General features: G+C 49.5%; 1 protein-coding gene across 5 annotated transcripts in view; it reads left to right on the top strand.

Moving 5' to 3' along the window:
• RPH3A (rabphilin 3A) overlaps positions 1-27,708 on the top strand; it is a 121,497-nt gene that overhangs the window by 24,981 nt on the left and 68,808 nt on the right. For 2 of the 5 annotated variants that reach the window (XM_081017371.1, XM_081017370.1), the window contains exons 2-3: positions 20,018-20,113; positions 26,852-26,863. In XM_081017371.1, the coding sequence (XP_080873497.1) occupies positions 20,037-20,113; positions 26,852-26,863 (89 nt within the window). In that variant the 5' untranslated portion in view covers positions 20,018-20,036. Of the gene's footprint in view, positions 1-456; positions 554-20,017; positions 20,114-26,851; positions 26,864-27,708 lie in introns of those variants that run through there. The other 3 variants (XM_081017368.1, XM_081017369.1, XM_081017367.1) reach the window with 3 other exon arrangements.

Genomic DNA, 27,708 nt, shown 5'->3' with positions numbered 1-27,708 from the left:
GAGAACATAAGAAGAGTCTGCTGGGTCAGCCAGTGGCCCATCTAGTTCAGCATCCCAGCGGCCACCTAGATGCTTGTGGGAAACCGGCAAGCAAGATTTGAACACAAGCCCTTCCTGTGGCTTCCCGTGGCTTCCGCAACTGGGATTCAGAAGCACTGTTGCATCCAGCTGTGGGAGGCAGAGGCTAGTAGTAGCCATTGATAGACCTCTCTTCCATGCAGGGGATTGCATGAAAAGGCTGTGATGCCCAATGTTCCCAGTGCCTGCAATGATGGCTGGGGTAGGAGTTGGAGCTGCTCTACTTGAGCGACTTGCTATCTACCTGCCAGGAAGCTGCGCTTTGCTTCTCCTCTGCAGCCATTGCCAATCGCAGGGTTTTCCCCCTTTTCCTTCTGGGGGTGGGCACGCCTGGCGAATTTGCTCGCCACCTTGCAGATGTCTGCACCAAGCAGGAGGAAATTCACATTGCAGCAGAGGCGGCTCCCTTACGCTCTCTCGGCAACAACGGACTGGAACGGGAGCACACTGGATTCCTCGTTCTCAAGAATGGAACGTGAGTTGTGAATGAGCTTTGAGGTGGGGGGGGAGGAGGAGGAGGAGGAAAGAAGGCTGCGTTTCATTGAAAAGGTCCTGTGCTGTTTTCGTTTAATTTTGCCTCTCCCTTCTGTGAGCAGAGCGCAGCTCCGAGACGCCTTCTGCCGCAACAGAAGGGAGGCTGGGCAGCCGTTCAGGAATCGCGTAAAGTGCCTCAGCTTCTTGGGATCTGCTGTTGCAGTGTAACTGGGGTTTGCCAAGGGTGTGGTTGGCTCCCAGGAAAGAGGGAAAGGACCCCACTCCCGCAGGCTCCAGGGCAGGGAGCCTCTTTCGGACGAAGGACCACATTACCTGATGGGGCACTTTCCCAGGGACGCTGCCCAGGCTGGGTCCCAGGCATCTCCTTATACAGTGGACGCATGGGTTGCGAACGTGATCCGTGCGGGAGGCACGTTCGCAACGCGCAGCGTCTGCAACCAGCAGTGCCACGTCTGTGCATGAGCGGGTTGCGATTTGGCACTTCTGCACATGCGCAAAGTGCGATTTAGCATTTCTGCACATGCACGAGCGCCAAAACCCAGAAGCAACCCATTCTGGTACTTCCGGGTTTCGGCGTGTCTGTAACCCGAAAACGCACAACCTGAAGCGTCTGTAACCCAAGGCATGACTCTACAAACCTGCCTGGGTGCTAAGATCCTTGGGTGAGCACCTTCCTTCTGTCCCATCAACATCAGAGGCATGGCTGGTGGTGACACGCGAGAGAGCCTTCTCTGTGGCTGCTCCCAAATCTGGGATTCACTCCCAGGAGAGGGCAGACCGGCTCCCTCCTTGTTATCCATCTGCCTAAGGCTGAGACCTTTTGTGCTCCGACAGGCCTTTGGAAACTGAGAAGCAGACAGTGCAGACGGCTGGGCTGCTGTCAGGGCAAACTGCACTTTAACCGCTGGCTCTGAATGTACAGTCGTACCTTGGAAGTCGAACGGAATCCATCCAGAAGTCCCTTCGACTTCCAAAATGTTGGGAAACCAAAGTGTGGCTTCCGATTGGCTGCAGGAAGTTCCTGCAGCCAATTGGAAGCCGCGGAAGCCCTGTCGGACGTTCGGCTTCCAAAAGAACGTTCACAAACTGGAAGAGTCACTTCCGGGTTTTGCAGTGTTCAGGAGCCAAAATGTACGAGTACCAAGTTGTTTGGGATCCAAGGTACGACTGTATTGTGTTTTTATTACACACACACACACACATACATATATATATATATATATATATATATATAAAATAATGCATATTTTGCAATAACGCTTTTAAACTTTGTAAGCCACCTTGAATCCTGACTTGGGAGAAAGGCAGGATATAAATACGTAAATGCAAAATAATGACAAACGCCTGCAGTCGGTGGGGCCAGACGCAAGACCCGGTGGAGCATCAGGTACAACTCTTCCCTTTGTGCACTAAGCTTCCCCCGGGATTTCTCGTGTCTTCCATCTGGGCAAGAGAGAGGCAAAGCAGCAGTTCAGGGACACCTTCCAGCCAGGCAGAAACACTTGAGGGCAGCCCGTGACGGGCAGGGAAGGGGGTGTGGTTTGCGGAAGGGTCGTGGCCCAGGGAGAGACCCAGGGGCCAGAGAAAGAGACCTTGAGGGCCACATTTAGGAGGACTCCATGAACACATCCTTGGACCTTGGGAACAAACTGGAGGTGATGCCAGTCCTTTGGTTGCTATTGACTTCATGGTTCAGAAGGGAGGGGTTTAACCCCACATTCCAGCCCCTCCTTCTCCCAGATTGCATTGCATTCAGAAGAGGAACATAGGGGTTCTTTAGCTGCGATTTGTTCATTGCAGGGGGTTGGACTGGATGACCCTTTAAGTCCCTTCCAGCTCTTTGCGCTGCGCTGGAACAAGAAGACACCTGCTCGTGGCAGCACTCAGGAAATCAAACTCAAGCGATGCCATGAAATGGTTAGCAAAGCGACCTCTTTCCCTAAAGCAAACACCAGTGCAAAGCAGTCGCGAGCATTAATTGCAGGGAGTTTCATGGCTGAGTGGGGATTCGAACCCTGATCTCCCGGGCCTTAGTCGGACACTCTAAACACCACACCACCACTGGCTTGCAACTCCAGGCCCGCCATCTTCTGTGTTTGCAGGAAGAGAGCAACAGGAGCACAAAACAGGTCCTGGGGCTCATACTTTATCCTGACACATTGAACTTGCCTCTAAGGTGGGCAACATATTCCTTTCCCTCTGAAACATTTACTTATGGGCAGATCCACACCATAAATTCAACTGGAAGCTGGAAGCTGTAGCTTACAGAACTACAATTCCCAGCACCCATAGCAAACTACAGTTCCCAGGATTCTTTGGGGGCAGTCATGTGCTTTAAATGCGTGTGGGACGTGCTTTAAATGTATGCCTAGTGTCTTCCAGAGGGCCAGTTGATTGTGGCGGAAATGGTTTTCTCCCTCTCTCATAGCACTTGAATTCAGCAGTAAAGCTTAATATTGGAAGATAAAATGAAGTCCTTCATTCAGTAATTATTATTATTATTGTTATTATTAATTTATACCCTGCCCATCTGGCTGGGTTTCCCCAGCCACTCTGGGAGGCTCCCAATAGAATATTAAAAACATGGTAAAAAAGTCATACATTACAAACTTCCCTAAACAGGGTTGCCTTCAGATGTCTTCTAAAAGTCAGATAGTTGCTTATTTCCCTGACACCTGGTGGGAGGGCATTCCACAAGGCGGGTGCTGCTTCCGAGAAGGCCCTCTGCCTGGTTCCCTGTAATCTCACTTCTCGCAGTGAGGGAACCGCCAGAAGGCCCTCGGCGCTGGACCTTAGTGTCCAGGCTGAACGATGGGGGTGGAGAAGCTCCTTCAGGTCTGATGGGCCAAGGCTGTTTAGGGCTTTAAAGGTCAGCACCAACACTTTGACTTATGCTCAGAAATATACTGGGAGCCAATGAAGGTCTTTCAGGAGCAGTGTTATGTTTGTCTCAGCGGCTGCTCTCAGTCACCAGTCTAGTTGCTGCGTTCTGGCTTAGTTGTAGTTTCCAGGTCACCTTCAAAGGTAGCCCCACGTAGAGCACATTGCGGTAGTCCAAGCTACTGATGGCTGCTAGCCAGGATGGCTCTGCTCTGCCTTCTTGTTCAGAGGCAGGAGTGCTTCTGAAAACCAGTTCCTGTAATCCACTGGAAGGGAGAGTGCTCTTGCGCTTGGGTCTTGCTTTCGAGTTTCCCACGAGCTTCCCACGAGCCAGTGTGGTGTAGTGGTTAAGAGTGGTGGACTCATAATCTGGTGAACCGGGTTCGCTTCCCTGCTCCTCCACATGCAGCTGCTGGGTGACCTTGGGCTAGTCACACTTCTCTGAAGTCTCTCAGCCCCACTCACCTCACAGAGTGTTTGTTGTGGGGGAGGAAGGGAAAGGAGAATGTTAGCCGCTTTGAGACTCCTTTGGGTAGTGATAAAGTGGGATATCAAATCCAAACTCTTCTTCTTCTGGTTGGCCACTGTGAGAACAGAATTTGGACTGGATGGGTCATTGTCTCTTCTGATGTTCTTTGCCAGGTCACAGGTGCCCACCAGCCTGTGCTGGTTAGGGCTGATGGGAGTTGTAGTTCAAAACATCTGGAGGTTACCAGGTTGACAAAGATAAGATTGGACGAAGTGGGCCATTGGCAAGCAAGCTCTTTGGGCATTCTTATCTATTTCTGCTCACCTCTACAGCAGCGGCTTTGCAAGGGCAGACGCTTAGGCAGAACGGTGTGGAGCAGTCGAAAGGAGCATGTGCAGAGTGCCTTCTTTGGGAACTGAGCAATCACGGCAAGCCAACGCCCAGTTGAGAATATGGGAGAAGACAATTGCACCCCAGGTCCTGCCGTGCTGTTGATCTGCTTTTATTGACGGCTGTTTCCATTTTGGCATTGTGTTCTCAGCAAATGCCGCCCTGCGCCGCTGCCCTCGCTGCCAAGGGGGTCTTTGTTGAGCATGGTTTTAATTGGGATGCACGGCTCTGATAGAGGAGCTGGAGCATCATTAAAAGCGAGATGCCGTGTGCTGATAGGCCTCGAAACCTCTGTGCTCTCTGAAATACATTTTTTTGCTTAGATGGATGCACCAGACAACGGCTTATTAAATTGCTAATTGGGAGCTGTGGGGCATCTTTGAGAGCCAATTTGAGATACCTCCTGTGCCTGGAATAGATGGTGACTAAGAATTAGGGTGTGAGGAGGAGGAGGAGGAGGAAGGGGGGGCTGTTTATGGAGGAGGGCCTCCCCCACCCGTTTGAGAGGAGTGTTGGCACTGGCAAAATCTGCAGGTTGTTCCCAGCTCTTGGGAAAATGCTGGATTTATAGCAAAGCAGGCAGAGGACTTGGGTTTGATGCCTGCATGCCTACCTCATACTGGAGGAAGAGCAGCTGATGCTCATTTTTCTTCTGCAGTCTTTGAGCAGTGGCGTAGCATCCGTTGCTGGTGCCCGGGGCATCTGTGTGTGTTTGCAGACTGGGCCGGGGAGGGGGGTCATTTGTGTGCTGAATGGGGCAGGGCACCAGCCCAGCCCTCTCCGCCACTGCCACTGAAGTGACCCCACCTCCACTGGAGCAAAGTGGGGCTGTGCTGAGTCCCCCCCGCCCCCCTCTGTGCAGGGAGGAGCCTGGCCAGCCGATGCAGCCCTTGGTGGGCAGAGAGGAGCACCGGGCCAGGCTGTGCTGGGGCCACCTGCATGGGGGCACCTGGTTCAGCCCCCTCAAAAATTGTGTGCCTGGGACCACAGCTCCCATGGTACCCCCCCATGTTACACCCCTTTCTTTGAGTCTTTCCTCCTTTTGGGGAAGTAGAGAACAGCTTTGTTTTGTTTTTTGCAGAAATTCCAGTCAGCCAAATGGGTTGGCTCTGGGCATAGGCGCCGGCTCCTGGAGCTGAGGCATTTCCCTCCAACCAACCTTTTTTTGGGGGAGGGGGCCAGGTCCCCTCAATGTTCAGAGGGCATTCAACTCTGTGCCCTGGCTCTTCACAATGTCACGTGCTTGACATCAGGCCGTCTTGTTGGGTCCCCTCAAGCACTGGGTCCAGCCCAGTGTTCAAAACTCCCATTGTTCTAGGTGCATTTTGCGACAGGGAATTTCATTAGCGCAAGCAGTTTCTGAGCTCTGGGCGCGGTGCTGCGCCTAAGATTTCAGATTAAAACTGCAGAGTGGAAGGAAAGGAGGACCTTGTTCTGCCTCCCCACTTCCAGCTACTCTCTGAAGACTGGAGAAGAGACCCTCTTAAGAATATTATGGGGGGCGAGCAGGGGAAGGTCTAGACCAGGGGTCCCCAAACTAAGGCCCGAGGGCCGGATAAGGCCCGAGGTACTTGCTTATCCGGCCTGCGGCGACCCCCACCGCCCGCTCGTACCAGCGCTGCGCTGAGCAGCTGCCCACTTCAGGGTTGGAGAAGCACCGGAAATAGCTTGTGCGCATGTGCAAGCGTTATTTGCACATGCGCAAGTGTTATTTCCGGTGCACATCCGGGTTGGAAGTGTGCCGGAAATCGTGTGTGCGCACGTGTATGGGCACACGCTCCTCTGGCCCGCTGTGCAATCGGCGCTGGAGAAACAAGCCCAAGGCGCGGTAAGTTTGCTGACCCCTGGACTAGACCCTATGAAAAATGAACATAATATATTAGCTGCAGTTCATTCATTTTCAGCTTTGTATTCTTGTAATAAAAAAAGGGCATAGACATTCAGTTGTTGTGCCCATAAACCAGGTTTAAGGTGCCGTTTAGCTCCTAGCTTTCGTATCTCAGTTTCTACCACTGGTTCAGCATCCTGTTCTCAGATCCTGTTCCCACAAGCAGAACCCGAACACAAGAACCCTCTGTGTGGTTTCTTTTCTTTCTTTCTTTTTTAAATGATATTTATTGAAAATTTTTAAAATTACAGAAAAAAAACACAGCAGAAAAAGAAAAAAGAGAAAACAAAAAGAAAACAAACCACATCAAACAATGCAGATTCAAAAAACAAAAATACACCACAAACAGACAAAAACAAATCCATCATTCTCGAATCCTCCCCTTTCATTACCTTCTTTCTTTGACCTCCTCCTCCTCCCTTTTTTTGTATCCTAGTTATTAATTATCGCATTATTTCCATATTTAATAATATTCTGTCATTACATTACCTTAATCTATTTTCATCTTATCTTATAGAAAACCTTAAAACCTAAAACTTAAATCTTATTTTTACCAACTTCTCATAACCATAATATTCTTACCTAATTCTTTAAACATTTTTGCTAGAGCCAAGTAATTTCGTTCCAACATTTTTCTAACATTCATCAATTTTATAAAACAATCCTAATAATAATAAAAGAAATAAAAACAATCCAATCTTCATCCAGCATCCTTTCCTCCTGGTCCCGGGTTTTGTCAGTCCTTTTTATCCCATTGATCTAGCGCATTAACCTGGTAACCTTATATCCGAGGCCCTTAAGTCTCTTCCATGTCCCTTCCGCGGCTCTTCTTCATATTCTCCTTTCACTCGCGGGAACTCCAGCTTGGTAATGTTTTTGACCCTTTTCAACAGATCAGCCCCTTTTCCAAAGACCAGACTAAACTCCATGTGGTATTTGAAAACATGTTTCAGAATCCCTCCAAAATTAAGAGCCCCCACAGCCCCAAACATCTCACGGCCCATTGCCAGACTTGGAAAGTCCAAACATCCCTGCATAGGGGGGTCTATCCAACCCCCCATTTCCAAACCAGTCCAAACTTTATCTTTCCAAATCTGGCTTTTTCCAAGTTCATTTGTCAAGTCCAAAAGCTCATGTTCCTGCAGGGCCACAGCTCCCTCCATCTCTGGCGCCCAAAATTCAGCAACATCCTCTTCTCTCATCTGTTCTGTCAGGGCACACTCCTGATTTGATTCCTGGGTGGGCTCCATATAGTTTCCCACTGCCTGTTCAAAAATTCTGACCGCATTAGTCATCAAATCCGTCTTCTCATTTAACTGTTCCAGTAGGGCATTTGTTTTACAGAGAGCACACCACAGAGCTTCTGAATACATTGTCCTACAAGGTCACAGGTCTATTCCCACGATTGTAATCTGTAACAGCTGCAAGCTCCCTGGAATTAGTTACAGTTTCACAGTCTCCCTCTAGGGGGAAAACTTCTATTTGTTCTTTCTTTTAAGTACAAATCTAGCAACAAAGTTTCCTTTTTGAGATATTTTGTCAATATTTGTTCCTTTAAAATGCGAAAGGGAACAGTGGAATCACTATGTTTCTCTTCTTTTAGCTGTCTGTCAAAAACGTTTGTCTCTGGTCAATGAGCTTCAAACGTCAGTCCTGACACCCCGCTCCAGGATCAGGACGGCGGAAAGTTACCTTACTTTACAGTCCGAAAAAGATCCCCCTTCTTCTCCTGCTTCCGAAGGGGGGTTCAACAATTTTAAAATGATGAAAGTTAATCTTTTAAAAGCTATTTTCTGAGCTCTAGTTTACGTTGTCTTTGCTTTATTCTGTCTACAAAGAAACGGAAGGCTGACTTCCTGTTTAGACCTTCCCGTTTCAGTGCCAAATTGAAGTAAATTTTTAAGTCCAATTCCTTTCTGCTCGCAAGTCCTTATTTAAAATCCAATTGTCCGAAATTTAAGTACTCACGGGGGATTATTTTAGAAGCCAAATTGTCCCAGGAAAAAGGCAGCGCTCTCCGGCAACAGCTATGCGGCTTCACTCCACGGAAATAGCAGTTGACTCTCAGCACCGCGCCGCTTCCCCCTCTTCGCTTCGGAGCCCGTTAGTGGGTTCCTTTGCGGGTGGGGGGGGCGCTAAGTGTGCCCGCCGAGTCCCATGGTCACAGGCTTCATCCGTCTGTGATTTTCCAAAGGGTCCCCGCTTCGCCGTAGCGGAAAAGACCCGTTTCGCGCGGAGCTAGTCCTTCCAGATCAGAGGGAGTCCGCCATTGCTGATGGCACCACCCCGGAAGTCCCAGAGCCCTCTGTGTGGTTTCTAGCAACTGCTATTCAAAAGCATTGCTGCCTCCCCCCGTGGCGGCAAAACTGAGCCATCCTGGCTAGTAGCCACTGGGCAGCAGATCTCTCCTTCTTGCCCTTGCTCTTGGGACTGTCCCCAAGTCATGACCTTCAGTGACCCTGTTCCATGCCTTCTTCGGAGGCCTTTGCATGCCTGGAATGTACTTACGAACGGCTGATAATGCCCCTTGTTGCCCTGACCGAGGTAGGCAGGTCTCTCTGTGCAGAAGCTTTTGCATGGCTGTGATGTTGCCTCCTTAAAAAGGTAAGAGTCACATCCATTGCCTAACCCCTCACCTTTGCCTTTGGCTCTACCCATCACGAGCATCTGGTCCCCACAAGGGAGTGGGTGGTAGTGTGGTCTAAACCATGGCGCCTCTTGGGCTTGCAGATCAGAAAGTAGGCAGTTCAAATCCGCGTGATGGGGTGAGCTCCCGTTGCTCTGTCCCAGTTTCTGCCAACCTAGCAGTTTGAAAGCAGTCCAGTGCAAGTAGATGAATAGGTACCACTGCGGTGGGAAGGATAATATTAATACTAATAATAGTAATAGTAATAAAATAATAATAATAATAATAATAATAATAATAATAATAATAATTATACCCCGCCCATCTGACTGGGTTTCCTCAGCCACTCTGGGCGGCTTCCAACTGAATATTAAAAACAATACAGCATCAGACATTAAAAACTTCCCTAAAAAGGGCCGCCTTCAGTTTTCTTTTAAAAGTAAAGTAGTTGTTTATCTGCTGGGAGGGCATTCCACAGGGCAGGCGCCACTACCGAGAAGGCCCTCTGCCTGGTTCCCTGTAACCTTACTTCTTGCAGCGAGGGAACCACCAGAAGGCCCTCGGCACTGGACCTCAGTGTCCGGGCTGGATGATGGGGGTGGAGATGCTCCTTCAGGTATACTGGACCGAGGCAGTTTAGGGCTTTGAAGGTCAGCACCAACACTTTGAATTGTGCTCGGAAACGTACTGGGGGCCAATGAAATTGCGTTTCCATGCGCTCTTGTTTCCAACACGGTGTTCCGTTGCGCCAGAAGTGGTTTAGTCATGCTGGCCACCTGACCCGGAAAGCTGTCTGTGGACAAACGCCGGCTCCCTCGGCCTGAAAGCGAGATGAGCGCAGCAACCCTACAGCCGCCTTTGACTGGACTTTTGTGCAAGACTCCTTTACCTTTACCTTTTTACCCCACAAGGAAATGTCGTCCTCAGGCTGAAAATATTGCCCCACTCTTGGGAGAGTTGGACCATGGGGTTTGCCTGCAACCATCTCCCCCCCGAAGACCATCTATCTGCTGATCTGAACTCATCCTGCTATGCCCATAAGGTCCTAACAGGTGTGGACATTACCTTTCCGGCGTTAATAGCTGACAGTGGGGAGAGGGGATTCAATGGGGGCTGGGGGCTCCTGCAAGCCCTCTCCCAGTTGGGTTCAGGAGGCTGCAGTTAAGGCGTTCAGCTCTTTTGAACATAGCCAGTGAAGAATAATAAAGGTAAAGGTACCCCTCACCGCTCAGTCGTGGACGACTCTGGAGTTGCGGTGCTCATCTCGCTTTACTGGCCGAGGGAGCCGGCGTACAGCTTCCGGGTCATGTGGCCAGCATGACTAAGCCGCTTCTGGTGAAACCAGAGCAGCGCATGGAAACGCCGTTTACCTTCCCGCCAGAGTGGTACCTATTTATCTACTTGCACTTGATGTGCTTTTGAACTGCTAGGTTGGCAGGAGCAGGGACCGGACAACGGGAGCTCACCCCGTCGTGGGGATTCGAACCGCTGACCTTCTGATCGGCAAGCCCTAGGCTTAGTGGTTTAGACCACAGCGCCACCTGCATCCCTTGAAGAATAGTAGAACTGTAGAATTGAAAGCTACTCCGAGGGTCATCTAGTCCAACCCCCTGCAATGCAGATGCTTCTGTGTTTTTGCAGGTGGGTGGCAAGGAGCCAGCCTGGCAGATTGCTTTGTGTGGAGCTGAAGTTGCTTTAAAAGCCCAGGGCTGCTCATCTGGGTGCCTACCTGCTCCCCAGCTTGCATATTTTCTCATCAACCTATTACATAACAACCTTGTGAACCAGAAGTTCCCAACAGCCAGCATCCCTGAGAGTCCACCGGCATCTGGAGGGTCGCCCGGCCCTGTGCCCCTCTCCTTGCGGGGAAACGGGCCCCGAAAAATGCCAATCGCCTTCCCTGCCCCTGGGTGCACCTTCTTGGCACGTGCAAAGGGAGAGGCTCTGCGGATCTCTCCCTTCTTGCTTTTCTTCTCCTCTCGCCACGTCCTCTTTGGTCGTTCCCCCTTCTTTTCCTGAATGAAGATTGATTGCGTTCAGGCTTCCTCAACGTGGGGGAGAAAAGAAAGCCAAGCGGTCCCTCAGTCTTGGCTTTACCCGCCGGAGTTGCATCAGCCAGCCTGTTCAATATTTAAGAAAGCTGCATTGCAGAGCTGGGAAAGGGATGGAAAGAAGCCGGTCGTCGGGTTGCTCCCACTCTGGAAATGCCATGCCTGGGAACTGCACCTGAAGCACCCCTTGCGCCTCTCCTTTTCACCCCTGCCCAAGTTCCAGGTTTTACTACGGGACCAGTCTGCTTCAGGGTGTGCAAGGGTCTGGGTGCTGCTCAGCTCTCGGTAAGGCAAAATGGAAAAGCGACTCCCATTCCAAGCTCATGTAGCCTTATAGCTCCTGGCTCTGATGTTTGGGATGTGGGTAGTGCTGTGGATTAAACCACAGAGCCTAGGACTTGCCGATCAGAAGGTCGGCGGTTCGAATCCCTGTGACGGGGTGAGCTCCCCTTGCTTGGTCCCTGCTCCTGCCAACCCAGCAGTTCGAAAGCACATCAAAGTGCAAGTAGATAAATAGGTACAGCTCCAGCGGGAAGGTAAACGGTGTTTCCGTGCGCTGCTCTGGTTCTCCAGAAGCGGCTTTGTCATGCTGGCCACATGGCCCGGAAGCTGTACGCCGGCTCCCTCAGCCAATAAAGTGAGATGAGCGCAGCAACCCCAGAGTCGGCCACGACTGGACCTAATGGTCAGGGGTCCCTTTACCTTTACCTGATGTTCTGCCTCTATGGTCAGAGGCAGCAATGCTTCTGAATGCCAGTAGAGGGGGCTCTTGTGCTTGTTTCCCTTTGGGGGTCAATATGAGACTATGCCGGATTGGCTGGGCCATTGGCTTGATCCAGCAGGCTCTTCCTAATGTTCTTTGCAGGCTTCCATCAGCCTGTACTGGCTAGCGCTGATGGGCGTTGTAGTCAAAACATCTGGAAGACACCAGGTTGGCAAGCTTATGATATCTATTTATTGCATTTCCTTCCCACCTTTTCACCCAAGGAGCTCAAGATGACTTGCATGGTCCTCCCCCTCCTCATTTAGTCGTCCCCACAACAACCCTGTGAGGTGGGTCAGGCTGAGAGGCAGTGGCTGATCACCCACTGAGTGGGGATTCAAACCCTGGTCTCTCCCAGGTCCTAGGCAGACCCTCTAACCACTACACCACACTGCCTCCACTTCATCAGACGTGTGGCATGTCAGTGTGAACAGAGTGAAGGCTTTCCCAGTTCAGCCATTTAGGCTGGAGATGCCAGGGCTGGAACGTGGGGGCTTCTGCATGCAAAGCAGACATCCTGAGCAGTAGACCCTCCCCAGAGTTAACTGCTGTGGAAGCTGCCCCTCTCTTTTGTCTTGTGGGAATGCTGCTGGTGTTGGCATTCTCCGAACCAGGTTAAGCTCCCTCTTGGAGTCTTAAGCAGTTGGGTCTCTCAGCGGAGGGTAGTTAAATCACCACCACCAACATCATCATCAATATACAGTCGTACCTTGGTTCTGGAATGCCTTGTGACTTGAACGTTTTGCTCCCAAACACTGCAAACCCAGAAGCAAGTGTTCTGGTTTGCGAATGTTTTTTGGAAGCCGAACTTCCGACGCGGCATCTGCGGCTTCCGATTGAGTGCAGGAAGCTCCTGCAGCCAATCGGAAGCTGTGCCTTAGTTTTCAAACAGTTATGGGAATTGAAAGAACTTCTGGAATGGACTCCATTTGAGAACCAAGGTACAGGATTCTCTCTTTTTGCCTTGGTCAGACCACACCTGGGGTCCTGTGTCCAGTTCTGGGGACCACAATTTAAGAAGGATGTTGACAAGCTGGAAGATGTGCAGACGAGTGAGATGATAAAGGGTCTGGAAAGCAAGTCTTATGAGAAAGTTGAGGGAGCTGGTTATGCTTCGTCTGGAAAAGAGGGGACTGAGAAGAGATTATAATCTCCAGATATCTCAAGGGCTGTCACATGGAGGATGGAGTAAGCTTGTTTTCTCCTATTCTGGAGGCTAGGACCCGAACCAATGGATTAAGATTACAAGAAAGGAGTTTCTGACTAGACATTAGGAAGATGTTTCTGAAAATAAGAGATGTCTGACAGTGGAACAGACTCCTTCAAAAGGTGATGGACTCTCTTTCATTGGAGGTGTCTAAAGAAGGTTTGGAGGGCCCTCTGCCTTGGATTCCTTAGTTGCAATTCCTGCATCGCAGGGGATTGGACTCGATGACCCCCAGGGTCTCTTCCAGCTATTTTGTTGTTGTTTAGTCGTTTCGTCATGTCCGACTCTTTGTGACCCCATGGACCAGAGCACGCCAGGCACTCCTGTCTTCCACTGTCTCCCACAGTTTGGTCAAACTCATGCTGGTAGCTTTGAGAACACTGTCCAACCATTTCGTCCTCTGTCGTCCCCTTCTCCTAGTGCCATCCATCTTTTCCAACATCAGGTTCTTTTCCAGGGAGTCTTCTCTTCTCATGAAGTGGCCAAAGTATTGGAGCCTCAGCTTCACGATCTGTTCTTCCAGTGAGCACTCAGGGCTGATTTCCTTAAGAATGGATCAGTTTGATCTTCTTGCAGTCCATGGGACTCTCAAGAGTCCCCTCCAGCACCACAATTCAAAAGCATCAATTCTTTGGCGATCATCCTTCTTTATGGTCCAGCTATACAATTCTACATTTATGTGACTATTATCCATAAGCCATTTTAACATGGCTTTGGATTCTACTTTGGCTATTAGTCACCATCACTTGGTCCCTCTCACAGGCTCTCTCTGCCCCATTTCTTGTTTACATCAACCTGCAGCCATTGCTGCCTTATGGAAGAGTTTGGAGCCCAAGTCCTTGACGCTGGTCAAAAAGGCTGAAGCAAGATGTAGGGCTGTTCCCCACAGAGCTGGCATCACTCAGAGATACTGCCTTTTTTCCTCGTTTACATCTGTTCTCTGAAGATGCAGGAAGCAAACTGGAGCCTCCCCCCCCCCCCACTCTGGGGATTTGAGGAACGGAGTAAACAAAAGGAAAACAGCATTTCCTCTTTGATCATGTCTTTCACATGCCTGAAATGAGATACCTGGCGAAATCTTGGCAGCTTTTTCTTTTAATGATCCGTGTGCGAGGATGTCTCCTGTTGCTGTTCGATGGAGAGGGTATTGATGGTGTTTCTGCTATTCCGTGGTGCAAAGTACAAAAGTTGTTTGATGGGTGGGAATGTCACAAAGTGAACTGGGCTTTCCCCCCAAAGCTGCTTCGTAAGGTAATTAAAACTATCCTCACCTGGCAGGGAAGGAAGACAGGTTTGGTTGAGGTTTGAAGTGTACACCGCCCCCTTTCACAGAAAAGCTGTTCAAACCCGCCCCCCCCCCCAATTAATCAAGCTTGATTATGTCTTCACAGATCCCTTAAGTTTTTAGATTTCAGGGCTCTGCAAACCTTGTGGTTTGCTTCTGCACCCCCTGTACACAACACCTGTTCAACCCATGATGAAACCATTATAGGCTTGTGGGGTCAGTCTGGATGATGTCCCGGGTCCCTTCCAAGCCTGTAAGCCAGCATCCAGTGATGTTAAAAATCTAGAGACTGCAGAACCAGTCCAATCTGGCTTTGGCCAACCAGGTTAATACTGCTACTTACGAAAGAGGTTGCTCTGTTGCCACGGCCTTCTGGTGGTTCCCTCACTGCAAGAAGCCAAGTTACAGGGAACCAGGCAGAGGGCCTTCTCGGTAGTGGCACCCGCCCTGTGGAACGCCCTCCCACCAGATGTCAACGAGAACAACAACTACCAGACTTTTAGAAGACATCTGAAGGCAGCCCTGTTTAGGGAAGCTTTTAATGTTTGATGCATTACTGTATTTTAATATTTTGCTGAAAGCCGCCCAGAGTGGCTGGGGAAGCCCAGCCAGATGGGCGGGGCATAAATAATAAATTATTATTATTATTATTATTATTATTATTATTATTAATGGGTGGATCTTTTCCAAACTCACCAGCCTGGATGCAATGCTATCTTGAGATGGAGAACAACGGGCACGCTGCTAGGAGGACTTTGTATGTGAGACTTGTGTGCGTGAGTTTTTGGCTGGTGCTGGAAGCTGAGGAGGCAAAGGCCTGTCTTGCTCTGTGATGGACTCAAGGCATGTGAATTCAGGCTTCCCTGGAACCCTGATATCTTAAGGGCTGTCACATGGAAGACGGAGCAAGCCTGTTTTCTCCTGCTCTGGGGGGTAGGACTCGAACCAATGGCTTCAAGTTAAAAGAAAGGAGATTCCAGCTAAACATACAGAAAAACCTTCTGACAATCAGAGCTGTTTGATAGTGGAACAGTCCCCCTCAGGAGGTTGTGGACTCTCCTTCCTTGGAGGTTTTTAAAAGCAGAGATTGGATGTCCGTCTGCCATGGACGCTTTAGCTGAGATTCCTGCATTGCACAGGGTTGGGCTAGATGACCCTGGGTGTCCCTTCCAACTCTATGATTCTAATGGGGAAGGAAGTTCTGTTGAGGCCTTAATGCTGTGAGTCCCTCCGTCCTCTGCTCAGGTTGTATGTATGGATATACAGTGGTATCTCGGGTTAAGAATTTAATTCGTTCTGGAGGTCCGTTCTTAACCTGAAACTGTTCTTAACTTGAGGTACCACTTTAGCTAATGGGGCCTCCCGCTGCTGCTGCGCTGCCGGAGCACGATTTCTGTTCTCATCCTGAAGCAAAGTTCTGACCCTGAGGTACTATTTCTGGGTTAGCGGAGTCTGTAACCTGAAGCGTCTGTAACCCGAGGTACCACTGCACATCTTTGGGGGAAAAACCACCACCACCAAAAACATGCATCATAGATATGGTCGGTATGTAAAAGAAAAGTGAAGATGTGTAAATATAGATTTTACAATACAGTGGTACCTCGGGTTAAGTACTTAATTCGTTCTGGAGGTCCGTTCTTAACCTGAAACTGTTCTTAACCTGAAGCACCACTTTAGCCAATGGGGCCTCCTGCTGCTGTTGCGCCGCCGGAGTACGATTTCTGTTCTCATCCTGAAGCAAAGTTCTTAACCCGAGGTACTATTTCTGGGTTAGCGGAGTCTGTAACCTGAAGCGTATGTAACCCGAGGTACCACTGTACTGAAAACACACAGAGAGCAGAGTGATGCTTTTTTTTGTTAGCGTAAGGTTCCTGGCATGTCCAGTGAAAAAGAGCTTGAGTCAAGAGGGTTGGGAAATCCTTTGGGCTATGTCACTGTGCTCCGTGGACCAATGTTCTGGTCTGGTATAATACTTCCTATAGCAAGCTAGTGGAAAATCCTTTCGGCTTGGTGTAAGTGCCCCCACCTCCACCACAAATCTCAGAGATGGGAGGTTATCCCCTTACCCCATGAAGGCCCACTTAACCGCTTTGGTTTATGGATCTGAGTGGCAAGAGAAATTGATGAACTATGCAGAACTGGCTAAACTGACATACAAACTGCGAGGCAAGGACAACGGTGACTTCAAAGAAGAATGGGAACTCCTTACAAATTATTTAAAAAGACGACAAAATGAACCGGGCTCCTTGGCAGGTTTTGAATAAACATACACAAATCTATTGAGGGTTAATATAGTAGATAGATAATATAAGATTTATACAATTTTACAGTATGGAGAGAACAATATGTGTTGAGAAATCAGAGGGAGGAGCTGAGGGAAGTCTTGAGGGGGGGGGAAGGGTTTGTTGGGGAGGGGAGAAAGGGGGAAAAATAATGAAGATGATATGTTCTGATATTTTGTTATGTTGAAATGGTTAATAAAATAATAATAAAAAGATTTACGGAACTGGCTCTGTTACAGGTGCCGCATAAGACTTGTTCTGTGTTGGCAAGAAACTGATCTTGCCACAACTGATCTTGTGATAGCACCCGCACTTTGGAACTCCCTGCCTATTGATAACGTAGAATTATAGAGTTTGAAGGGACCCTGAGGATCATCTAGTGTAGTCCAACCCCCTGCAATGCAGGAATATGCGGCTGTCCCATAGTGGGATCGAACCTGCAACCTTGGCATTACAGTGGTGCCTCGCAAGACGAATGCCTCGCAAGACGAAAAACGCGCAAGACGAAAGAGTTTTCCGTTTTTTGAGTCGTTCCGCAAGACGAATTTCCCTGTGGGCTTGCTTCGCAAGACGAAACGTCTTGCGAGTTCTTGCGAGTTTGTTTCCTTTTTCTTAAAGCCGCTAAGCCGTTAATAGCCGCTAAGCCGCTAATAGCCGCTAAGCCACTCATAGCCGTGCTTCGCAAGACGAAAAAACCGCAAGACGAAGAGACTCGCGGAATGGATTAATTTCGTCTTGCGAGGCACCACTGTATTAGCACAAAGCTCTAACCAACTGAGCTACCAGGCAGGTACCTTCACAGTACTCTCTTTAGCTCCTGCTTGCTCAGACAAGCCTGACCAGATACATAGAATGTTGACAAGTGTTTTAATCTGTTTTTCACTGGTCGTTAATTGCAATCATCATTTCATTATTTCAACAGCTGCTTTAACTGGTTTTATCGATAATTTTCTTGTTTTATTCTTTTTTGTAAACAGCTTTGAGGTTTTTTTCCTCTCCTTGCGATCAAGTGTAAATAAATTTTATGAAACCTATAAAATATGCAAGCTAGTAGGCCTAGCCTGGTCACCATTTCTTCACACAGCACCCTTAACTTGCCTGCGGCTGCACAAAGTATGAGAGGGTGGGTCCCTGCCCCGATGAGATTACAGTCTGTGATTCAGCACAGAGGAAACAACAGACAAAGAAGAGGGAAATGGAGTCAAGGTTAAGGAGTGGAAAGGATAACTTTAAAAAATTGTAAATATTTTTTATTCATTTTCCAATAAGCATCTTCCAATATTAAATCAAATCAAATAATATACATTATCATCAATTATAAATTCCAGATTAAATAATTTCCAGGATAACTTTTTGATTAAGTTGCATGCACTTGGATTTACCCAAGGTTAGTCCTGCTCAGAGTAGACCCATTGAAATTAATGGACCAGATAAAATCAGTGGAGTAGGAAGCCTAAGTGGAGTGTGGCAAAGATGCCATAGAAAATGTGGGCTTCTGAACATGTTTTAACCCCTGGTAATAATTCTTTTGAAATGTATCTGTTGGTCAACTGGAATATGGAGGTAGTTACTGCAAATTACTCCGAGTAGACCCTCCAAGTGTCCCTATTTTAAAGGGACAGTCCCGGATTTACAGAAGCCATTTGGGTTTCCAATTTGATCCCGGAATGTCCCTCTTTTCCTTAGGACGTCCCTATTTTCACCAGAGAAACGTTGGAGGGTATGGAGATATGCAACCTGCAAGCCAAGGAAATAAGTAACTCTAAAACCTTAAGAAGGACACGGGTGGCGCTGTGGGTTAAACCACAGAGCCTAGGACTTGCCGATCAGAAGGTCGGCGGTTTGAATCCCTGCGATGGGGTGAGCTCCCGTTGCTCGGTCCCTGCTCCTGTCAACCTAGCAGTTCGAAAGCACATTAAAGTGCAAGTAGATAAATAGGTACCGCTCCGGCAGGAAGGTAAACGGTGTTTCCGTGCGCTGCTCTGGTTTGCCAGAAGTGGCTTAGTCTTGCTGGCCACATGACCCGGAAGCTCTACGCCGGCTCCCTCGGCCAGTAAAGTGAGATGAGCGCCGCAACCCCAGAGTCGGCCACGACTGGACCTAATGGTCAGGGGTCCCTTTACCTTTAAAACCTTAAGAAGACATCTGAAGGCAGCCCTGTATAGGGGCTTTTTAATGTTTTTTTAATGTTTAATGTTTCATCATGTTTTTATGTATATTGGAAGGCACCAAGAGTAGCTGGGATAACGCAGATATCTGGAGTATTAACAACAACAACAACAACAACAACAACAACAACAACAAATAGAACATCCCTATTTTCATTAGAGAAATACTGGAGGGTATGAAACTGTTGTCCATGTCCCAGCATGGCACCATTATGCAGTATTGAACCCTGAAACAGGAAAAGGAAGCCAGCTCTCTGAATTCTACACCATTCACAGTCTGTTTTGCTTGTTTAAAGTTGTGCCTCTTTGTGCTGTTGTGCGGCGACGCTTTCTGAGTCCACACCGCTGTGTCTCTTCCGACACGCAGGAGCTGCTTTCTGAGCTCCCATGCGTACTGGCTTTCCTCGTGCAAATGGCGTGGTGTGCGGCAGGAGTCTAGCATCAAGACTCAGCGCTGACATAGCAAGGCAACACCCAACGTATGGCTGGTGCACTGTAGCACTGCGCATGGTTTAGCTCTCGATCGCTCCCATATAAATGTCCGTGCAGACTTGATGTCAAACTGACCCATTGCAGCGCTCACAGATTCAGTTTTACTTGCATCAGATAAAATGCCCTGTGCTGCTTTCCCTCCAGGAAGCCCACCTTGTGAACAAAATTGCAACTCAGAAAAATCTCTCTACACCAGAAAGGCAGTTTATTTCCTATCCACTTAGGGTGCCCAATGGTTCTTTGAGAAGGGACCTGTTAAAGGTAAAGGGGCCCCTGACCATTAGGTCCAGTTGCGGACGACTCTGGGGTTGCGGCGCTCATCTCGCTTTATTGGCCGAGGGAGCCGGCGTACAGCTTCCGGGTCATGTGGCCAGCATGACTCAGCCGCTTCTGGCGAACAAGAGCAGTGCATGGAAACACCGTTTACCTTCCCGCCGGAGTGGTACCTATTTATCTACTTGCACTTTGACGTGCTTTTGAACTGCTAGGTGGGCAGGAGCTGGGACTGAACAATGAGAGCTCACCTCGTCACGGGGATTCGAACCGCCGACCTTCTGATCGGCAAGCCCTAGGCTCAGTGGTTTAACCCACATCACCACCCGCGTCCCTTAAATGCGACTCTGGTGAAGGGACCTGTTAGTGACCTGCAAATATGGGTGTGAAAGAGGAAGATTATTCTCTGGGAGCTTCTCTGCCTAAAGGGCTTGTTGCCTTGTAGCTCTGTCAGCAGAGCGTGAGACTCCGAATCTCAGGGTCCTGGGTTTGAGTCCTATGTAGGGCAAAAGATTCCTGCATTGTAGGGGGTTGGACTAGATGACCCTCGTGGTCCCTTCCAACTATTCTGAAGAGCTCACACCCTCTGCTTTGCTGCTGCAATCATTACCTCTTCAACCCTCGATCTCGCTGCTGGCTTACAAGCTCTTGCTAATTTCTTGTCTTTCAGGGAGCCTCAACATTCAGCCATGACGGACACAGTCGTTGGCAACAGCACTGGTCAGTGGATGTATCAGAGTGATAGACAGATGGCTCTTCGGGGCGGGTAAGAGGATTTCCTGGCCTTTGACTCTTTCCACTTCCGCCAACCACCTGCCAGCTGATTTGTATATTATATCACAGCTTGTGTGGAACTTACGTTCCGGGGGTGGCACATATACAAAAAAACACATATACTCGAATCGCACACCCCGTCCTGACTTTCCAGAGCTAGCAAACTGAGTGGGCCTTATCCCTGCACCCCACCAGGCAAGGCAGAGAGCTTTTAAACTCTCCTCCTTGCTTTCCAGGAAAGGCCTGTTCAGTGCACAGACTCCGGGGTGCTCTCATGAGATCTCCTGGAGCCGTCTGAGTTCCCATGGGATGTCGTGAGAGCATCCCAGAGCCCCTGTCCAAGTGGGACTTGCCTGGAAAGCAAGGTGGAGAGCTTAAACTCAGCCAGATGGGCGGGGTATAAATAATAAATTATTATTATTATTTCCACGTGGGGAAAACCCGATGCAAAAGGAGCTTTTAAGCTCTCCGCCTTGCACCGGCCAGTTTTCAACTGTGTAAGGTTGAAACTGTGCAAGTTAGTTGTGCATAAGATGTGATCATACTGTTTAATAATGTGTGTGTTGTGTGTGTGCCTGCTGTGATTCAACAGGCATGCACAGAACCTGGAAGAATGTGCTATCAGTTGCGTAATTTAGCTGCCAGAGAACCAGAGGTTTCATTCCTCGTTTCTAAGGCTTATTTCTTTAGAGAACCAGTTTCACCCCACTCTTTAGCCAAAAAAAATATGGCTTGCAAGATCAGTCGTAAAGACTTACAATAAAAAAGACATGACACACAAGGAAAAGGGGATGGGGAGGGAGGAGGGAAAAAGTGAGCTCATGCAGCAGTTCTCAGCGTTAACGGTTCTTATAACGACGCAAAGATCTGTTTGAATTATGCATTATGGCTGTCACCTATTGAAATATCAGCAGCCAGATCAAGGGAGCTTGTGTGTGTGTTCTTCAGTGCTCTGCAGAGCTTTTTTCTTCCTTCCTGTGATAAGCAAAGAAAACCAGAATAAAATGCACAGAATGGTCGGAACACTGTGCAAAAGAGGAAACACGGATCATGAATGCAGGTTGCAGAATTAAGCCTGTCTGGTTGCAGAATGTTGATACCCTTCAAAGAACCACCCAAGAAGAGCATTGGGTTTGTGTTTTTTTGTGGGTTTGTGTGTGTGTGTGTATGGAGTGAGGAGACCCTTAAAAACCAACAGCACCTCTCATCCACCAGGAGTGATCAGAAGCGTTGCTGGAAAAGCTAAAATTGTGACGCGAGTCTCTCTTCACCCAGCCACCCGTGGCCTAATTTAATTTTGCCCGTTAATTCCGATCCTTAAACTGCCATCTATCTCAAGTCATCCCTCAGCTTGGCAGCGGGATTAAATTTAAATAATGTATGCAGCTATTCCCCGGCCAGAAGTGTTTGCTCCTTATCAGACTGGATTCCAGGAGCTGCTAATGACCCGAGGGGAGGGGGAGAGAGACAGAGAGTCCAGTAGATGTTAAATTGTTTGCAGATCATTGTCAGAGGGCACAGAACGTAAGGAAACTGTGATAGCCATGGGCCCATTGATGTTGTTGGTTGACCGTGGGGAAATGCCAAGTTGGTGTGGGTTTAATTGGGGAGTCCCAGAGTTCCAGCGTGCACATTCATGGGCTCTGAACTAGCAGTGGCAGACCTGGAAGGAGACCTCGGGGTCACAGTAGACAAGAAGAAAGGTTTGGATTTGATATCCCACTTTATCACTACCCGAAGGAGTCTCAAAGCGGCTAACATTCTCCTTTCCCTTCCTCCCCCACAACAAACACTCTGTGAGGTGAGTGGGGCTGAGAGACTTCAGAGAAGTGTGACTAGCCCAAGGTCACCCAGCAGCTGCATGTGGAGGAGCGGGGAAGTGAACCCGGTTCACCAGATTACGAGTCCACCTCTCTGTACCACTACACCACGCTGGCTCAGTGAAGATGTTGACACAGTGTGTGGCAGCTTTGGGGAAAAAAAAAGGCAAATTGCACGCTAGGGATCATTAGGCAAGGAATTGAAAATGATACTGCCAATAGACAGAGAGCAGATATGATAGCCATCTTCACATATCTAAAGTGCTGTCACATGAAAGATGGAGCAAGCTTGTTTTCTCCTACTCCAGAAAGTTACTTGCAAGAAAGGAGATTCAGACTAAACATCAGGAAGATCTTTCTGACACCAAGAGCAGTTCCAACAGTGGTACACTGTCACGGTCCAGTTCACGGGCGATCGAAGTCCTGGCTGGGGACGTCGGGACCAGGGGCAAGATGGCGGGGTGGGAGCAGGTATGGGAGTCCAGAAGCCAGGAGTCAGGAAGCCAAGAGTCCGAGGGTCAGGAAGGAAGGAGTCACGAAGGCAAGGGTCCGAGGATCGAGAAGCAAGGAGTCAAGAAGGCAAGGGTCCGAGGGTCAAGAAGCAAGGAGTCCAGAAGCCAAGGGTCCGAGGGTCAGGAAGCAAGGAGCCACGAAGTCAAGGGTCCAAGGATCAAGAAGCAAGGAGTCAGGTGTCTGAGGATCAAGAAGCAAGGAGTCACGAAGTCAGGGGTCTGAGGATCAAGAAGCAAGGAGCCATGAAGTCAAGGGTCCGAGGGTCAGGAAGCAAGGAGCCACGAAGTCAAGGGTCCAAGGATCAAGAAGCAAGAAGCAAGGAGTCAAGAAGTCAGGGGTCTGAGGATCAAGAAGTAAGGAGTCACGAAGTCAGGGGTCTGAGGATCAAGAAGCAAGGAGTCACGAAGTCAGGGGTCTGAGGATCAAGAAGCAAGGAGTCCAGAAGGCAAGGGTCCGAGGGTCAGGAAGCAAGGAGCCACAAAGTCAAGGGTCCGAGGGTCAGGAAACAAGGAGTTACAAAGTCAAGGGTCCGAGGATCAAGAAGCAAGACATCACGAAGTCAGGGGTCCGAGGATCAAGAAGCAAGGAGTCAAGAAGGCAAGGGTCCGAGGGTCAAGAAGCAAGGAGTCCAGAAGCCAAGGGTCCGAGGGTCAGGAAGCAAGGAGCCACAAAGTCAAGGGTCCAAGGATCAAGAAGCAAGGAGTCAGGTGTCTGAGGATCAAGAAGCAAGGAGCCACAAAGTCAAGGGTCCGAAGGTCAGGAAGCAAGGAGTCAGGAAGTCAAGGGTCCAAGGATCAAGAAGCAAGGAGTCCAGAAGTCAAGGGTCCGAGGGTCAGGAAACAAGGAGTCACGAAGTCAGGGGTCCGAGGATCAAGAAGCAAGGAGTCACGAAGTCAGGGGTCTGAGGATCAAGAAGCAAGGAGCCACAAAGTCAAGGATCCGAGGGTCAGGAAGCAAGGAGTCAGGAAGTCAAGAGTCCAAGGATCAAGAAGCAAGGAGTCCAGAAGTCAAGGGTCCGAGGGTCAGGAAACAAGGAGTCACGAAGTCAGGGGTCTGAGGATCAAGAAGCAAGGAGTCACGAAGTCAGGGGTCTGAGGATCAAGAAGCAAGGAGTCACGAAGTCAGGGGTCTGAGGATCAAGAAGCAAGGAGCCACAAAGTCAAGGATCCGAGGGTCAGGAAGCAAGGAGTCAGGAAGTCAAGAGTCCAAGGATCAAGAAGCAAGGAGTCCAGAAGTCAAGGGCCCGAGGATCAAGAAGCAAGGAGTCACGAAGTCAGGGGTCCGAGGATCAAGAAGCAAGGAGTCACGAAGTCAGGGGTCCGAGGATCAAGAAGCAAGGAGTCACGAAGTCAGGGGTCCGAGGATCAAGAAGCAAGGAGTCAAGAAGGCAAGGGTCCGAGGGTCAAGAAGCAAGGAGTCCAGAAGCCAAGGGTCCGAGGGTCAGGAAGCAAGGAGCCACAAAGTCAAGGGTCCAAGGATCAAGAAGCAAGGAGTCAGGTGTCTGAGGATCAAGAAGCAAGGAGCCACAAAGTCAAGGGTCCGAAGGTCAGGAAGCAAGGAGTCAGGAAGTCAAGGGTCCAAGGATCAAGACGTAAGGAGTCATGAAGTCAGGGGTCTGAGGATCAAGAAGCAAGGAGTCACGAAGTCAGGGGTCTGAGGATCAAGAAGCAAGGAGTCACGAAGTCAGGGGTCTGAGGATCAAGAAGCAAGGAGCCACAAAGTCAAGGATCCGAGGGTCAGGAAGCAAGGAGTCAGGAAGTCAAGAGTCCAAGGATCAAGAAGCAAGGAGTCCAGAAGTCAAGGGTCCGAGGGTCAGGAAACAAGGAGTCACGAAGTCAGGGGTCTGAGGATCAAGAAGCAAGGAGTCACGAAGTCAGGGGTCTGAGGATCAAGAAGCAAGGAGTCACGAAGTCAGGGGTCTGAGGATCAAGAAGCAAGGAGCCACAAAGTCAAGGATCCGAGGGTCAGGAAGCAAGGAGTCAGGAAGTCAAGAGTCCAAGGATCAAGAAGCAAGGAGTCCAGAAGTCAAGGGCCCGAGGATCAAGAAGCAAGGAGTGACGAAGTCAGGGGTCCGAGGATCAAGAAGCAAGGAGTCACGAAGTCAGGGGTCCGAGGATCAAGAAGCAAGGAGTCACGAAGTCAGGGGTCCGAGGATCAAGAAGCAAGGAGTCAAGAAGGCAAGGGTCCGAGGGTCAAGAAGCAAGGAGTCCAGAAGCCAAGGGTCCGAGGGTCAGGAAGCAAGGAGCCACAAAGTCAAGGGTCCAAGGATCAAGAAGCAAGGAGTCAGGTGTCTGAGGATCAAGAAGCAAGGAGCCACAAAGTCAAGGGTCCGAAGGTCAGGAAGCAAGGAGTCATGAAGTCAGGGGTCTGAGGATCAAGAAGCAAGGAGTCACGAAGTCAGGGGTCTGAGGATCAAGAAGCAAGGAGTCACGAAGTCAGGGGTCTGAGGATCAAGAAGCAAGGAGTCACGAAGTCAGGGGTCTGAGGATCAAGAAGCAAGGAGTCACGAAGTCAGGGGTCCGAGGATCAAGAAGCAAGGAGTGACGAAGTCAGGGTCCGAGGATCAAGAAGCAAGGAGTCACGAAGTCAGGGGTCCGAGGATCAAGAGGCAAGGAGTGACGAAGTCAGGGGTCCGAGGATCAAGAGGCAAGGAGTCACGAAGTCAGGGGTCCGAGGATCAAGAGGCAAGGAGTGACGAAGTCAGGGGTCCGAGGATCAAGAGGCAAGGAGTCACGAAGTCAGGGGTCCGAGGATCAAGAGGCAAGGAGTCACGAAGTCAGGGGTCCGAGGATCAAGAGGCAAGGAGTCAAACGCAGCAGTGCAGGGAATGTGTTGCTGTGGCAAAGAGCCAAAGGGAAATGCTGACATTATATCCCTTCCTGGCTCTTGCCACCAGGTGCTGTGAGTTACCAATTGGCCTCACCTGTGTGGCCGCGCCTTGCCTCTTCAGAACAAACTTAGGAAGGCCCCAGTCCTGCAAAGTCCTATTGGTCACAGGGCCTGGCTCCTGCATGCACACCTGACATACAGACTCCCTCAAGAGGTTGTGGACTCTCCTTCTTTGGAGGTTATTAAGCAGAGGTTGGGTAGCCATCTGTTGGATTCCTGCGTTGCGGGGGGGGGGGGTTGGACTAGATGACCCTCAGAGTCCCTCCCAACCTTGCCATTCTATAATTGTCACAATGCCATTATACAAATCTATGGTGCAACTGCATTTGGAGTACTGTGTAAAATTCTGGCCGTCTCCCTTCGAAAGGGATATTTCAGAGTTTTTAGTTTAGAGAAGAAAGTTTTTTCTCCCTGTCTGATAACTCTGGAACTCAAGGTGCTGGTTTTGAGCTTTAAAGCCCTATGCGGCCTAGGACCCACGTACCTACGGGACCGTCTCTCCTGGTATGCCCCGCGGAGGACCTTAAGGTCCACAAATGACAACATTTGGGAGGTCCCAGGTCGCAAGGTGGTTAGATTGGTCTCAACTAGGGCCAGGGCCTTTTCAGTACTGGCTCCGATCTGGTGAAACGCTCTGTCACAAGAGACTATGTCCCTGTGGGACTTGACATCTTTCTGCAGGGCCTGCAAGACAGAGCTGTTCCGCCTGGACTTTGGTTTGGACTCAGTCTGACCCTTATTTTTCCCTCCCCTTCTGGTCTTGATTTATCAGCTACTTTTAAAATGAGGTTGCATTTTAAATTGCATTTTAACTTGTATTTTAAATAGTTCCCCCCCTTTTTTCTCCCCCATTATGTTTTTACTGTGATTTTATTGGTGTTAGCCGCCCTGAGCCCAGCTCTGGCCGGGGAGGGCGGGGTATAAATAAAATTTATTATTATTATTATTATTATGGACATCCAAAGAAAGTGAATTATTAGAAGATTCAGGGCACATAAAAGGAAATTTGTGCATCACATACCCTCTGTCACAGGAGGCAGTGATGGCCACCAGCTTGGGGAAATTCATGGAGGAGAGGGCTATCGATGGCTACCAGCCAGGATGGCACTGCCATGTCTCTACAGCTGGAGGCAGCTGTTTCTGAATACCAGTTGCTGGAAGCCACAGGAGGGGAGAGTATCGCTGTCGGAATTCGGTCCTGCCTGTGGGATGTCCTCTGAGGGTTCTTTGTCTGGTACCAGGTCAGGGCAAGGCATGACGTCAACCTGCCCAGTTCCCAAACTTGGGAACCACTCACACACAAGACTTCCATCTTACAGTAATCTCCTTGGGTTGATTGGCCCTTACCCAGCCCGTCACTAACTGCAGACGTGTGTCCAGGACTTGATCAGCCTCCCCTTATTCAGACGTTGCCGAGAAATATTAGCGTCCTTTGATGATGTTTGTTTACTGCAATAATGTATTTGACTTTTTTCCTCTTCCTTTCCTCCCCCCACGCTGCTTTGAAGCGGAAAAGAACAGTAAGTCCTCTGTTTATCTGTTGTGCATTTAGTTCACATATACACTCATGGCATCTGGCTGGTGGGGACTGATTGATAGCTTGATGAAAATGGGGACACAAGTGTTACAGATCAGTAGGAAATGAAGTGAAAATAAACTGCCAATTAATATCATGATAAAGGTAAAGGGACCCCTGACCATTAAGTCCAGTAGCACATGACTCTGGGGTTGTGGCGCTCATCTTGCTTTACTGGCCGAGAGATCTGACATTTGTCTGCAGACAGTTTTTCCGGGTTATGTGGCCAGCATGACTAAGCCGCTTCTGGCGAACCAGAGCAGCGCACGGAAACGCCATTTACCTTCCTGCTGGAGCGGTACCTATTTATCTACTTGCACTTTGACGTGTTTTTGACCTGCTAGCTTGGCAGGAGCAGAGACCGAGCAACGGGAGCTCACCCCGTCGCGGGGATTCGAACCGCCGACCTTCTGATCGGCAAGCCCTAGGCTCTGATTTGGTATGCAAATCAAGGGTGTGAAGTCACGTCAGAAGGCTTCGTGAGTCCTGGGACTCCCTCTCTGAGGCCTCTCAAGGTCCTAGTCTAAGGTTACCAGACGTCCTTGTTTTCTGGGGACAGTCCCCGGATTTACAAATCAGTCCCCATACAAAATCCATTGAAGTTGAAAAGTGTCCCCAGATTCATTGAAAAAAATCTGGTAACCTTACCCTTAGTGGGACACCCTTAGCGGGTGGCGCTGTGGGTAAAACCTCAGCGCCTAGGACTTGCTGATCGCATGGTCGGCGGTTCGAATCCCCGCGGCGGGGTGCGCTCCCGTTGCTCGGTCCCAGCACCTGCCAACCTAGCAG

Source organism: Podarcis pityusensis, assembly GCF_964106645.2.
Source record: "Podarcis pityusensis genome assembly, chromosome: 8".
Classification (NCBI taxonomy): Eukaryota; Metazoa; Chordata; class Lepidosauria; order Squamata; family Lacertidae; genus Podarcis; species Podarcis pityusensis.
This window is presented reverse-complemented; position numbering and strand designations above follow the sequence as displayed.